At 57.8% G+C, this 12,937-nt stretch overlaps 1 protein-coding gene across 1 annotated transcript in view; it reads right to left on the bottom strand.

Moving 5' to 3' along the window:
- FMNL3 (formin like 3) overlaps positions 1–11,996 on the bottom strand; it is a 48,274-nt gene extending 36,278 nt beyond the window's left edge. Inside the window, exon 1 of the mRNA XM_029074032.2 lies at positions 11,795–11,996. Within this exon, the coding sequence (XP_028929865.1) occupies positions 11,795–11,950 (156 nt within the window). The 5' untranslated portion in view covers positions 11,951–11,996. The remainder of the gene's footprint in view (positions 1–11,794) is intronic.
- Positions 11,997–12,937: the final 941 nt, after the last annotated feature.

Raw genomic sequence — 12,937 nt, forward strand, 5'->3', positions numbered from 1 at the left:
TGAGGCCCAGGGAAGTGAACTCACTTGCCCAAGGTCACACAGCAGACAAGCGGTGGAGCCGGAATTAGAACCCAGCTCCTTCTGACTCCCAGGCCTGTACTCTATCCACTAGGCCACTCTATTATTATTATTAGTAGTAGTACTATTATTATTATCAGCCATCCGCAATGGCAACAGTAATTAGCCCACCCCCAAGAGGAGCAATAAAAAATATCCACCCTGGCCTGTCCAGGTAGAAGGGAGACCAACCCCGGTGCTCTGGAAAAGTTAGGGATGTGAGCACTTCAAAGCAACCCCCAGATGACTGCGGCATCCGAAGCCCGGCCCCTGGAGGACTTGGAGGGTGAGGGAGCTGGGGATAATGACAGCCTGCGAAAGTTGCTGATTTGTGTTACGTGTCGACCTACAAATGCAAACCAAAACCCCTTCCTTCAGACCCCGGCCGGGCTCTCCTGGGGCAGGCGGGGGAGCTAATCGCACTCCAAATGTGGGGTCCCTTTCCCCGCTGGCCTTCGAGTCCATCCCCCTGCTCAGTCAATCAATCAACTGGATTTACGGAGAGACTACTGGGGGCTGAGCACTGTGTTAAGTGGTTGGAAGAGGGCCATAGAATTGGAAAGTGGTAAAAGCAGTGCGGCCTAGCGGAAAGAGCCCGGGCCTTGGAGTCAGAGGACTTGGATTCTAATTCCGGCTCTGCCACTCGTCTGCCGTAGGATCTTGGGCGAGATGCTTCACTTCTCTGGGCCTCAGTTACCCCATCTGGAAAATGGGAATTGAGACTGTGAGCCCGACATGGGACAGAGACTTTTGCCAACCTGATTTGTTGGTGTCCACCCAAGAGCTTAGTACAGTGCTTGGCACATAGTAAGCCCTTAACGAATACCACAATTATTATGGCTTCTCTGGCCCAATACAACCAAACCATCTGGGCTGCAGGACCATCCCCGCCCCCAACAGCACCGGACCTGAGACTGGATCCCTGCCCGTGAAGGGACTCGGAATCAATCGATCGATCAATGGTATTTATTGAGCGCTTATTATGTGCAGCGCACCATACCAAGTGCTTAGGAGACTACAGTCCAACAGAATTAGTAGACCCGTTTCTCGCCCATTATGAGTTTACAGTCTAGAGGGGGAGATGGACATTAATGGTTATAAATAAGTAATTTATAATAAAGAACTTAAAGATATGGACAGAAATGCTGTGGGGGTTGGAGGTGGGGAGGATATCAAGTGTCCAAAGTGACTCTCAGTGGCCAGTCTGCCCTCCTCCTCTTCTCCCTTTCCGGCCTCAGTTAGGGGTGAGCCAGAGTCCATGGGTGGGGCGGGCACTAGCCTGTGCTAACCACTGCCTCTGGACTATCCTGCGGGCCTGGGCAAGGGCAAGGCCAGCATGGAGGCCCACTGGGCTGCGAGTGGGGGCGGGAGCGGGCAGAGCAGACGGCGGGCAAGACTGGGCCAGGATGGAGGGGATTGTAGGGTACTCCAGGGCCGGGCCGGCTCATGACGCACTCGACAGCGGGTCTGGGTGGCCCGGCTGGAGGTGGGGCCGGGACCCCCGGCCACCCGAGGCCCTGTCCACAGCTGGTGCCCTTTCCCCTGTGTCCAACCTGCCAGAGTCAATCCATCGATGGGATTTATTGAGCCACTTACTGTGTGCAGGGCACCGTTCTGAGCGCTTGGGAGAGTACAAAATGATAGTGTTGGTAGACACGATCCCTGCCCTCAAGAAGCTTACAGTCTACTGCGGGGGGGTGGAGGGTGGACATTAAAATAGTTTTTAGGGCTCTCACCATGTTCCAGTTCCCATCTGCCCTCTGCATGAAACCAGGCTGCCAGTTTTCCTCATTCATTCAATCATATTTATTGAGTGCTGACTGTGTGCAGATCACTGTACTAAGCGCTTGGGAGAGTACGATACAACAATAAACAGACACATTCCCTGCCCACAATGAGCTCCTTAGGGGATGGCAGAAGCCTCTCTCTCTCTCTCTTTTTTTTAGGGTACTTAAGGGTTACTATGTGCCAAGCACTGTACTAAGCGCTGGGTTAGATGCAAAATAATCAGATCGGACGGAGTCCCTGACCACATGGAGCTCACGGTCTAAGGAGGAGGGAGTCGGATTTAATCCCCGTTTTACAGGTGAGGAAAATGAGTCCCGGAGAAGTGAAGTGACTCGCTCAAAGTCACACAGCAGACAAGTGGCAGAGCGAGGAATAGAACCGAGGTCCTCCGACTCCCAGACCTGTGCTCTTTTCACAGGCCAAGCTGTTCCTGTCCTCGGGTGGGAGATCCCAAGGGCCTTTCCCCCAAGTCCCACCCCGGCCGGGACACAAAGGCAGGAGACTAGGGTATTGGCAGCAGCCTTCTACCCGGGGAGGAAATGGCATTTTCTCGGGGTTAAATACAGCCTGGGCCTTCTGAAAATTACAAGCTGTCTCTCGGCTGAATCCACCCTGCCTTCGTTACGGTCACATTTTTTTATTTTCGTAACCGGCCAAACCACCAAATGACAGGGTCAGGGCCCGGGCCGGGGATGCTCCCTCTCCGGGAGCTGGAGCAGGGAGAGGGAGCAAGAGGGGGGAATGGGGAGCGGCTCTATCAATCAATCCAAGGTACCTGCTGAGTGCTTCCTGTCAATCCATCGATGGCCCTCATCGAGCGCTTCCTATCAATCGATCGACGGTATCTATTGAGCGCTTCCTAGCATTCGACCGTGGGTATTCACTTAGCGTTTCCTATCGATCGATGGTATTTACTGAGCACTTCCTAACAATCAACCAAAGGTATTCACTGAGCACTTCCTAGCAATTAATCGATGCTATTTATTGAACTTTCCAAGCATTCGAACAATGGTATTTATTAAGCACTTCCTATCGATCGATCAATGGTCTCATTAAGTTAAATTCCCTCTGGGTCCCCTCTGGGAGCGCCCAGGTGACTGAGAAGAGAGACTCCCTGTCTTTGCTTCTCTGAGGCAAGTGTGAGAGATGATTTCCTGTCAGGTTTCTCTGAGGGCTGCAGGAGAAAATCTCAGCCTGAAGTCCTTCCATGTCACCCGGCTTTGGCTCCTTTCCCCAAACCCTAGTGCCACCGCCCCAAACTCCACGCCCCGAGATGTCAGAAAGAGGGAATGTGGTCAGGTTCTCCTAACCTTCCAGCTCCTCTAAGGATGCCCCAACCTTCCTGTATCTAAATTTGTGCCTTGCTGGGACAGGGACTGGGTCCGACCTGATAATCTCTTCTCTACCGCAGTGCTTAGCTCATAGTACGTGCTTAACAAATACCACCACTATTATTATTGTTTTCCTTTCTTTATAACTCATCCTCTCTTCCCTTTCGGGGCAGGGACCGAGGAGGCTTGGGAGGAGAGGGGGGACAAAGCTGGATGGGACAGTGAGGGGGAATCCCTGGGATCCCCCCACCACTCCTCCAGGGAGCAATTCGCCCCTACTTCTTCCTTCCAGAAAAGTTCCTTGAATTTCAGGGAAATTCCCTCAGGAGAGGGGGAATTTCATTCCCCTCCAATGAAGCCAGAGCGGAAGCAGAAGGGAGCAGTCTGGGTGGCCCCGGGACTAGCACCCCACAAGCCGGCCCTCGGCTAGACCTGACCCTCGGCTAGGTCCGGCCCCGTCGGGGGCGGGCAGGAGGAGGAAGAGGGGAGAAGTGTGCAGTATGGACACTGACAATGGGCAGGAAGCGGTGGCGTTTCCCTGTTTGGATTGGAACGGGCGAGGGCCCGGCGGAGGGGCGGCGGGTTCTGTCTGCCCTGTTGATTTTCTCAAGGTTGGGGGCCGGGGGGGGCGTTGCTCGCCCCACATCCTGCAGCCAAATCTGGCCAATCTCTTGCTCCCGGGCAGGGATCTTCTCTCTCCCTCAGCCACTCCCCATACCTATCCACCCAGACCTTCAAAGATCTCCAGCAAACTGGGGGAGTAGGGAGGGTGGAGTTCCCTTTGCCAAGAGGGAAACTGAGGCCCAGACAAGGCCCTGCTTCCTGTCACCCACCCCAATCTCAATTCATAGTTTGACGGACGGGTTCGCCGCCCAGGGGCCCCGAGTGGGCGAGGAGCCATGAAGCGGCCGGGGGCGGTCCCAATCCCGGGGAAACTGTGAAGAGAAAGCGCTGCCTCTTATCTCTAAAGGAAAAGCTCCTTCCTCTCCGGCCTCTGAAGTGTGTTTCCGAACTGGGGTGACCCCCTGGCCCTTGCCTGGCCCCGTTCCTGCTCCGCTCGGCCGGGAATTTGGGGAGAACTCGCCTCTCACCCGGCCACCAGCCCTCCCTCGCTCTGGAGAACCGTGCCCCCATGTGCCCCTGCCCAGGGGGGGTCTGGCACCTTCTGCCCTGAACTTGGGGGGTCCTGGGCCTTCCCCCGCTTCGCTGCCCCTCCCCAGGTCGGACAGGGCCCGTGGTCTCATTTCCTCTCCGGGGCTGCTTCCTTTGCACTGCAAGGATTAGGTCCTTCCGGCCAAGCAGGTTCCAGTTCCCACCAGCTGGAGCAGCTTTCCCGGTATGGGACTGGGGGGAGCAGGGGGCGGGGTCCCCCCAATTCCCTGAGCTCTGGAGGCCCAGCCACCCGCTGCTGTATCTGCCCCTCCCCGTTCCCACCCAGAGACGGGGCAAGAACGCGTTGCGAACAGGGAACGTGGCTACCGACTGTTATACCGTGCTCTCCCAAGCGCTTAGTACGGTCCTCGGCACACAGGAAGCACTCAATAAATACCACTGAGTGATTGATTGGTCGGGGGCAAGAGGAGAGCCCTGCGCCCCGGAAACCTGCTCAGAAAAGACCGGCACCAGGAGATGGCACGGGGAAGGCCCCGCTGGCCTGGGGAGGGAGAAAACGAAAACAACGTCAACCACCGGCCCTTGGCCTCTGTCCTCCCACCCCACACTGGCTAGAAACCTCGGCCACTACTGCACCGGGATCAAGCTGACTTGGAAGGTCGGCGTGAGGGGCGGCGTGGCTTAGCGGATAAAGCCTGGGCCTGGGCGTCAAAAGGACCTAGGTTCTAATCCCGGCTCTGCCGCGCTTCTGCCGTGTGACCTTGGGCAAGTCCCTTCACTTCTCTGTGTCTCAGTTCCCTCATCTGTAAAATGGGGATTAAGACTGTCAGGCCGGGTGGGACAAGGACTGCGTCCAATCTCATGAACCTGCATCTACCCCAGTGCTTAGAACAGTGGTTGGCACATAGTAAGCGCTTAACAAGTACCATAATTATTATTTATTATTATTATTATTAAGGGGTCTCTCAACAGGTGGGTGTGCACGGGGGGGCCTCTCTCAGGGCTCCCTCAGCAGAGGGGCGGGGGGAATTCCTCTGGCCAGAACACCGCTGATAGCCCCCAACCCCCACACCATTACGGCACGATCCAGTTAATCCCCCACAATCCCCGGAGCTGGAAGGAAATTCCCGCCAGGCGGCTCTGAATGGGATCCCCCGGCCCGACCTTCTCAGCTGAGCAGCCCTGCTGCCAACAGGAGTTCCCCCGCCACCCCCAACCTCCTCATTCCCCCTTCTGCCTCCTCCCCCCGATATCCCCTCAATGCCCACCTATCCCCAAGCGCCCATTCCCACTGGATTCGGGCGCCGAAGCTGAGAGTGAGGCAGTGGACCGCCCCGCCTGCCCCTCGAAGGAGTGGACCCTGTTCCCAGCTGGCGTCTGAAGGGGAGGCAGGCTGAGAGCTGGCTGGGCGCCAGGGCTGGGGATGTCCCTCAGGGAGATTCGGTTCCTCGCTAGGAGGGGGAAGGCCCCGGGGAGGGGCAGTGGGAAAGGGGAAGCAGTTCCGGGCGGGCGGAGGCTCCAGCAGGGACCCAGCTGTTCCCGGGCAGCCCCGATTCCTCCAGGGTCCCCGGGCCGCTCCCGGCCCTGACGGGACAGTGCTCAGACCGGGCCGGAACCAACCCCGATTCCTCCAGGTCCCTCGGCCTGCTCCCGGCCTGATGGGACAGTGCTCGGACCAAGCAAGAACCTGCCCCGATTCTTCTAGGGTCCACAGTCCGCTCCCGCCCCTGTCAGATCTGTGCTCAGACCGGACCGGAACCCCACACCTCTCTAATGATGATCACTGTGGTGAGCTAGCGTAAAGGACATGAGGGCTGGGAGTTGGGAGACCTGGGTTCTAATCCCAGTTCTGCTCTGGCCAGCTGTGCAACCTTGGGCAAGTCTCTTCATCTCTCTGGGCCTCAGTTCCCATATCTGTAAAGTGGGGAGAATACACCCATTGGCCCTCCTTCTTAGACTGTGAGCCCTATGCGGCAGAGGGATTATGTCCAATCAAGTTATCATGTATTTACACTTAGCAATAGAGTAAGCACTCAGTAAATACCACATTTATCACTTATTTACTATTTATTATTTACCGTGTGTCAAACATTGCTGAGTGCCGAGCAGAAGAGTAGAGAGAAGGACTTGGTCTCGTTCCCGCCTGGGCCTCGCCTCTGTTTTTTTTTTTCATTTGTCTGTTTTAATAGCATTTAAGCGCTATGTGCCAGGCATTGTACTAAGCGGTCCCACATGAGGCTCACAGTCTTCATCCCCACTTTACAGATGAGGTCACTGAGGCACAAGTGAAGTGACTTGCCCAAGATCACAGAGCAACCAAGTGGCAGAGCTGGAATTAGAAGCCAAATCCTTCTGACTCCCAGGCCCGGATTCCATCCAGGAGGCCGTACTGCTTGTCTGTGCACCTAGGCCACCTCTTCCAAGTCCTCCGGAAATCACACCTCCTCCAGGAAGTCTTTCCTGATTTCTTTCTGTTTCCTGCCCCTCGTCCGGCACCAGTGACCCACTCCCTCCCCATTTGCCACTTGGGCACTCTATGCCACCTGGCAGCTTGGATACCCCCAACCTCCAGCAGTCCCTATGTCCAATTTGTGTCTATCCCAGCGTTTAGAACAGTGCTTCCCACATGGTAAGCAAGTACCATCACTGCTATTATCATCATTATTCTCATCATCCTTAGCCATTTTTCTCCTCTTCCTCCTATTTGCTAACTATTTTAGGGCTTGCATCCCCAACTAGATTGTAAGCTCCTTGAAGGCAGAGCCCCAGGCTACTAACCCTATAATAACAATCTTCGGGGTATTTATTAAATGCTTACACTGTGCCAAGCACTGTAATAAACACCAGGATAGATACAAGATAATTGGATGGGACACGATCCCTGTCCCATATTGGGCTCACAGTCTAAGGAGGAGGGAGAATAAATGTTGAATCCCGATTTTACACATTAGAAAATTCCTCAGAGAGAAGAATTAAAGGTAAAGTGACTTCCCCAAGGTCACAGAGAAGGCAAGTGGTAGAGTTGGGATGAAAACCCAGCTCCCCTGACTCCCAAGCCCGGGTTCTTTGCACTAGGTCATAGTGCTTTTCCTTGAGAGAGATGTCTACATCGACTGTCTTCACCTTCTCTCCTCCAGTTCCCTCCTTGACCACTTGATCACTTCCCTCCCTCCTTGATCACCTCCAATCTGCTTTCCGCCCCCTTCGCTCCACAGAAACAGCCCTATCTAAGGTCATCTTCTCACCAAACCTGACGGCCTCTACTCCATCCTAATCTTCCTAGACCTCTCAGCTGCCTTCGACACGGCAGACCACCCCCTTTCTCCTTGAAACTTTATCCAACCACGGCCTCCTGTCTCTCCCCACACCGGTCCATACTTAACTGTGCTGCACGGATCACTTTTCTATATTAAAAAAAAAAATTCAGTTCACACCTCCCCACTTCTCAAGAAACTCCAGCGGTTGCCCATCCACCTCTGCATCAAACAGAAACTCCTCACCATTGGCTTTAAAGCACTCAATCAGCTCTCCCCCTCCTACCTCTCTTCACTGATCTCCTACTGCGGCCCAGCCCACACACTCCGCTCCTCTAGCTCCAGCTGACTCGCCCTGCCCCGGTCTCGGTCTATCTCGCCGCCGACCCCTTTCCCACGTTCTCCCCTAGGCCTCGAACTCCCTCTCTCGCCATGAATAGCAAACCACCACTCTCCCCACCTTCCAGCCGCTATTGAGGTCACATCTCCTCCAAGAAGCCTTCCCCGATTTAGCCCTCTATTCACAGGTTCCCTCTCCCTTCTCTGTCATCTATGCGCTTGGATCCTTACCCTTTAATCGCTTGACATTTACTCATTCAATCGTATTTACTGAGCACTTACTGCGTGCAGAGCACTGTACTCCTCCCTTCTCCCCAAAGCACCTGCGGACTTATCTATAAGTCATTCTATTAATGTCTGTCTCCCCTCTAGAGTGTAAGCTCATTTTGGGCAGGGAACGTGTCCACCGGCTCTGTTGAACTGAATTCTCCCAGGTGTTTAGTACAGTGCTCGGTACGCAGTGGGTAATCAATACACGCCATTGATCGATCGATTCCTGATTGGATTCTATTCCGCCACAGGCCCTCAATGAATACGAATGCCTGACCGATCGATAGCTTGGAGGTTCGTACCCGGGAGGGTGGGAAATCCTGGGAGAGGGCGTCCCCTGAGGGGCTTTCCATGGGCCGTGGCCGGGGACCCCCTGGGGACTCTCCGGGGGCTGGGGGGGCTTCCCGGGGGAGAAGCACCCAACTCTCATTCTGAGAACCCCCGCCACCCCTGCGACTTCCCCAAGGCTCGGGGGGCAGGGCTGCGGCTTCCAGGGCCCGGGGGGCCCCCACGAGAAATCCTGGGCCCGGTGACTCATGTGGAAAGTGACAGCCCTGGTGGAAAGAAGAACGGGCGCCTCACGGCTCCGGCGGGGGGCCGGGGTGACAGGATGGCGGCCGCCTCCGGAGAGAGTCGGACGGAGGGTCCTGGGGGCATTCGGCGCCCACCCGGCCCTCACTCGGAGGGGATTCGGGGCTGGGGGCTGGGAGGGGGCCTGTCCCAGCTCCGCCGACTGGTCCGGCAGCCCGGGGGCCGCCACTTCGTCTCCCCGTCTTCCACGGGATGCAGATGCTTCCTTCCTCCTCTCCGAGGCTGGAGGTGGGGGAGCCGCCCGTCAATCCCAGCGATCCCCACTTTGGGGGAGGGAAGAAGGGGGGAACGCTCCTCCTTCTCCAAGCCTCCGAGGTCAGTCTGGGAAGACCCCGGTTCTCTGCACTCCACACCCGGTGGGCCTCATGCCGGGCGGCCAAGCTTCCAGGTTTTATTCATTCATTCACTCAATCGTATGGCTTGTGCGCTTACTGTGGGCAGAGCACTGTACTAAGCGCTTGGAAAGCACAGTTTGGCAACAGATAGTGACAATCCCTACTCAACAAGGGGCTCACCGTCTAGAAGGGGGAGACAGACAACAAAACAAAACAAGCAGACAGGCCTCAATACCATCAAAATAAATAGAATCATAGATATATACACATCATCGATAAAATAGAGTAATAAATATGTGCAAATATACACAAGTGCCGTGGGGAGGGGAAGGGGGTAGAGCAGAGGGAGGGAGTAGGGACGATGGGGAGGGGAAAAAACTAAAACATCTCCTCCAGGAAGTCTTCCCTGACTAGTCTCTCCCCTACCCACTTCCTCCTCTGCTGCGTCCTCGAGCCGCCGCTGAGCACTTAGCTACTCACCACCCCCACCCCACATCCACCACTTGGCCCCCCGTCCTTATCCTCGGCTGCTTCCCTTAGCGGACAAGCAGCGTGGCTCAGTGGCAAGAGCCCGGGCTTGGGAGTCAGAGGCCGTGGGTTCTAATCCCGACTCCGCCCCCTTGTCTGCTCTGTGACCTTGGGTAAGTCAATTAACTTCTCTGGGCCTCAGTTACGGCCTCTGTAAAATGGGGATTAAGACTGTGAGCCCCACGTGGGTCTGATTACCCTGTATCTACCCCAGTGCTTAGAACAGCGCTCGGGCACATGCTAAGCGCTTAACAAATACCATCATTATCATTATTTCAGCGGCCGTCTCCCCCGTTAGACCGTAAGCTCTTCGAGGGCCCGGGTCGCATCCGTTACCGCTCTCGAACTCTCCCCCGCCCTTAGTACAGTGCTCTGCCCAGAGTAAGCGTCCAATAAATACGGCTGATGGATTGATTGAAAATGCCCCTTGGGACGACCACTTTGATGGGGCGGGAGCGGGACCCCTCCACCTCCTCGCCCTCACTCCTGGCCCGGCCAAAGTCCAGAGGGGAAGGAGGCCGCCCCTGGGGCTCACCAGGAAACAGCCGGCCCCAAGAGCCCCGTCTCGGCTGGCCTCCCACCCCGATCCCTCCCGCTGCTCCTCTGCCCGCTCCCCGCGTCCTGCCCGGGGGGATTGGAGTCGAGCACAGGCCATCTTCCCTCCTTCCTCCGTCGGTCCTCCACTCCGGAAAGCAGACCCTCCTCCTATACTCCTCCCCCCACCCCAAACAGGCCAGCTCTTGTCCCCAGCAGCCTCGGGCCCCCATCTGTCCCTCCGGCCACAGCCCATCGGTAATGACTGAGTCAGCCCGCGGCCCAGTGAGTCGCCGTGGGCGGCGGGAGGCCCCACAGGATGTCGGATGGCCGTCTTCCGGGACCCTGGGGTCCCCCGCTGCCCCGTCCCGCTCCTGGCAGGCATCAGTAATAACGACGATAACTGTGGGATGCGTGAAGCGCTCGCTGTGTGCCGGGCACTGGACTAAGTACCGGGGTGGATACGAGCAAATCGGGTTGGGCACGGTCCCTGTCCCACGGGGGGCTCGCCGTCTCGATCCCCGTTTTACAGAGGAGGGACCTGAGGCCCAGAGAAGGGAAGTGACCGGCCCAAGATCACCCAGCAGACAAGGGGCCAAGCCGGGATTGGAACCCGGGTCCTTCTGACGGGTGCGGACGGCTCAGGGCCGGGTGCGTTGACATCTGGGAACACTCTACCGAGAGCTCGGTACAGTGCTCTTCATTCGGTAGGCACTCAGTAAATACCCCTGAGCAACCGACGATTGGATCCTTAGGCACGTCGACGCCCTCGGCCAGACCCTGGGAATCACTTTATGGGGTGCCCGGTACAGTGCTCTGCATTCGCTAGGCGCTCGGTAAATACCCCCGAACAAGTGACGGATGGCTCACCGGGCCCATCGACACCCTCCGCCTAGCACAACGGAGCCGACACCCTGGGAATCAGGAGCTCCGGGGCCCTCGGGACGGTGTTCTGCACTCCGTGGGTGCTCAATAGATAGGTCTGGGTGACCGCCGGCTGGATCACTAGGCCCATCACCACCCTCGCACTGGCCGAACGGGACGGGGACCCTGGGACTCACTCTCCCGAGCGCTCAGTGCGGTGCTGGGCATCTGGCGGGCGCTCAGTCAATAGGTCTGGGCGACCACCGGCCGAATCACTAGGCCCATCAACACCCTCTGGGCCTGGCACAACCCAACCGGGACCCTGGGACTCCCTCTCTCGAGCGCTCAGTACACAGCTGGGGGTTCAGCGGGCGCTCAGTAAGTAGCTCTGGGCGACCACCGGCCGGATCGCCTAGACCCGTCAACACCCCGGGCCTGGCACAACGGAACGGGGACCCTGAGACTCCCTCTCCCGAGCGCTCGGTACAGAGCTGGGCGTTCAGGGGGCGCTCAGTCAATAGGTCTGGGCGCCCACCGGCCGGGTCACTAGGCCCGTCAACCCCCTCGGCCTGGCACAACCCAACCGGGACCCTGAGACTCCCTCTCCCGAGCGCTCGGTACGGCGCTGGGCGTTCAGGGGGCGCTCGGCAAGTCGCTCTGACCCCCCTGGTCCTGGCGGGAGGGAAGGGAGGGGGGGGGACGTCGGGGGGAGGGGGGGTCCCCGTGTGTCCCGGGGGGCGGAGGAGGACTCGGAGGACTCGGAGGACTCGGACTCGGAGGGAGGGCTCACCAGGACCAGGGCGAAGCGCTCCTCCAGCTCGCAGGGGTCGGGCATGGGCATCTTCCCGGGGGTGATGGGCGGCGGCGGCGGCGGCGGCGACAGCAGGGGCGGCGGGGCGAGGGGCGGCTGTGCGGGGCGGCCCTCGCCGCTCTCCAGGTTGCCCATCCCGGGGGTCTCGGCCGCCGCCGGGAGGGGAGGCTCCGGGAGGCTTCGGGTCTCCCCGGGCGGCTCCGGCTCCGCACGGTCCGCGCTCGGGCTCGGCCCCCGGCCCCGCCCCCCGCCCGCCGCCATTGGCCGGCCCCGCCCGCCCCGCCCGCCCATTGGCCGGGAGCCCCGTCCGTCACCGGAGCCGCGCTCCGGCCCCGCCCCCTCCTCCTCCCGGGCGGCTCCGGGGCGCCCTCCTCTGGACTGGACGGGGAAGTGCCGAGAGGGGGCTGCCCCCGGCGGCGGGGCGCCTCCTGATGATCACGACGATAATAATAATAATGATGATGATGTTGGTATTGGTGAAGCGCTTACTACGATTACCTGATTACCTGTATCTGCCCCAGCGCTCAGAACAGTGCTCTGCACACCGTAAGCGCTTCACCAATACCAACATTATTATTACGTGCAGAGCACTGTTCTGAGCGCTGGGGCAGATCCAGGGTCATCAGGTGGCCCCACGTGAGGCTCACGGTCTTCATCCCCATCGTGCAGATGAGGGAACTGAGGCCCGGAGAAGTGAAGGGACTCGCCCACGGTCACACAGCTGACAAGTGGCAGAGTGGCATTCGAACCCGTGACCTCTGACTCCCAAGCCCCATCATCATCATAATAATAATATGAATAATGATAGTCATGATGAAATTTGTTAAGCGCTTCCTATGTGCCGAGCACTGTTCTAAGCGCCGGGGTAGATACGGGGTCATCAGGTTGTCATCCCCATTTGACAGATGAAGGAACTGAGGCACAGATAATAATAATACTAATGCTGGTACTCATTAAGCGCTTACTATGTTCCAAGCATTGTTCTAAGTGCTGGAATAGATACAAGCTCATCGGGTTGCACGTGGGGCTCACAGTCTTTATCCCCATTTTCCAGATGCGGGAACTGAGGCCCAGAGATGTGAAGCGACTTGCCCAAAGTCACACAGCTGACAAATGGCTAGA

Source organism: Ornithorhynchus anatinus, chromosome 10 (assembly GCF_004115215.2).
Source record: "Ornithorhynchus anatinus isolate Pmale09 chromosome 10, mOrnAna1.pri.v4, whole genome shotgun sequence".
NCBI lineage: Eukaryota > Metazoa > Chordata > Mammalia > Monotremata > Ornithorhynchidae > Ornithorhynchus > Ornithorhynchus anatinus.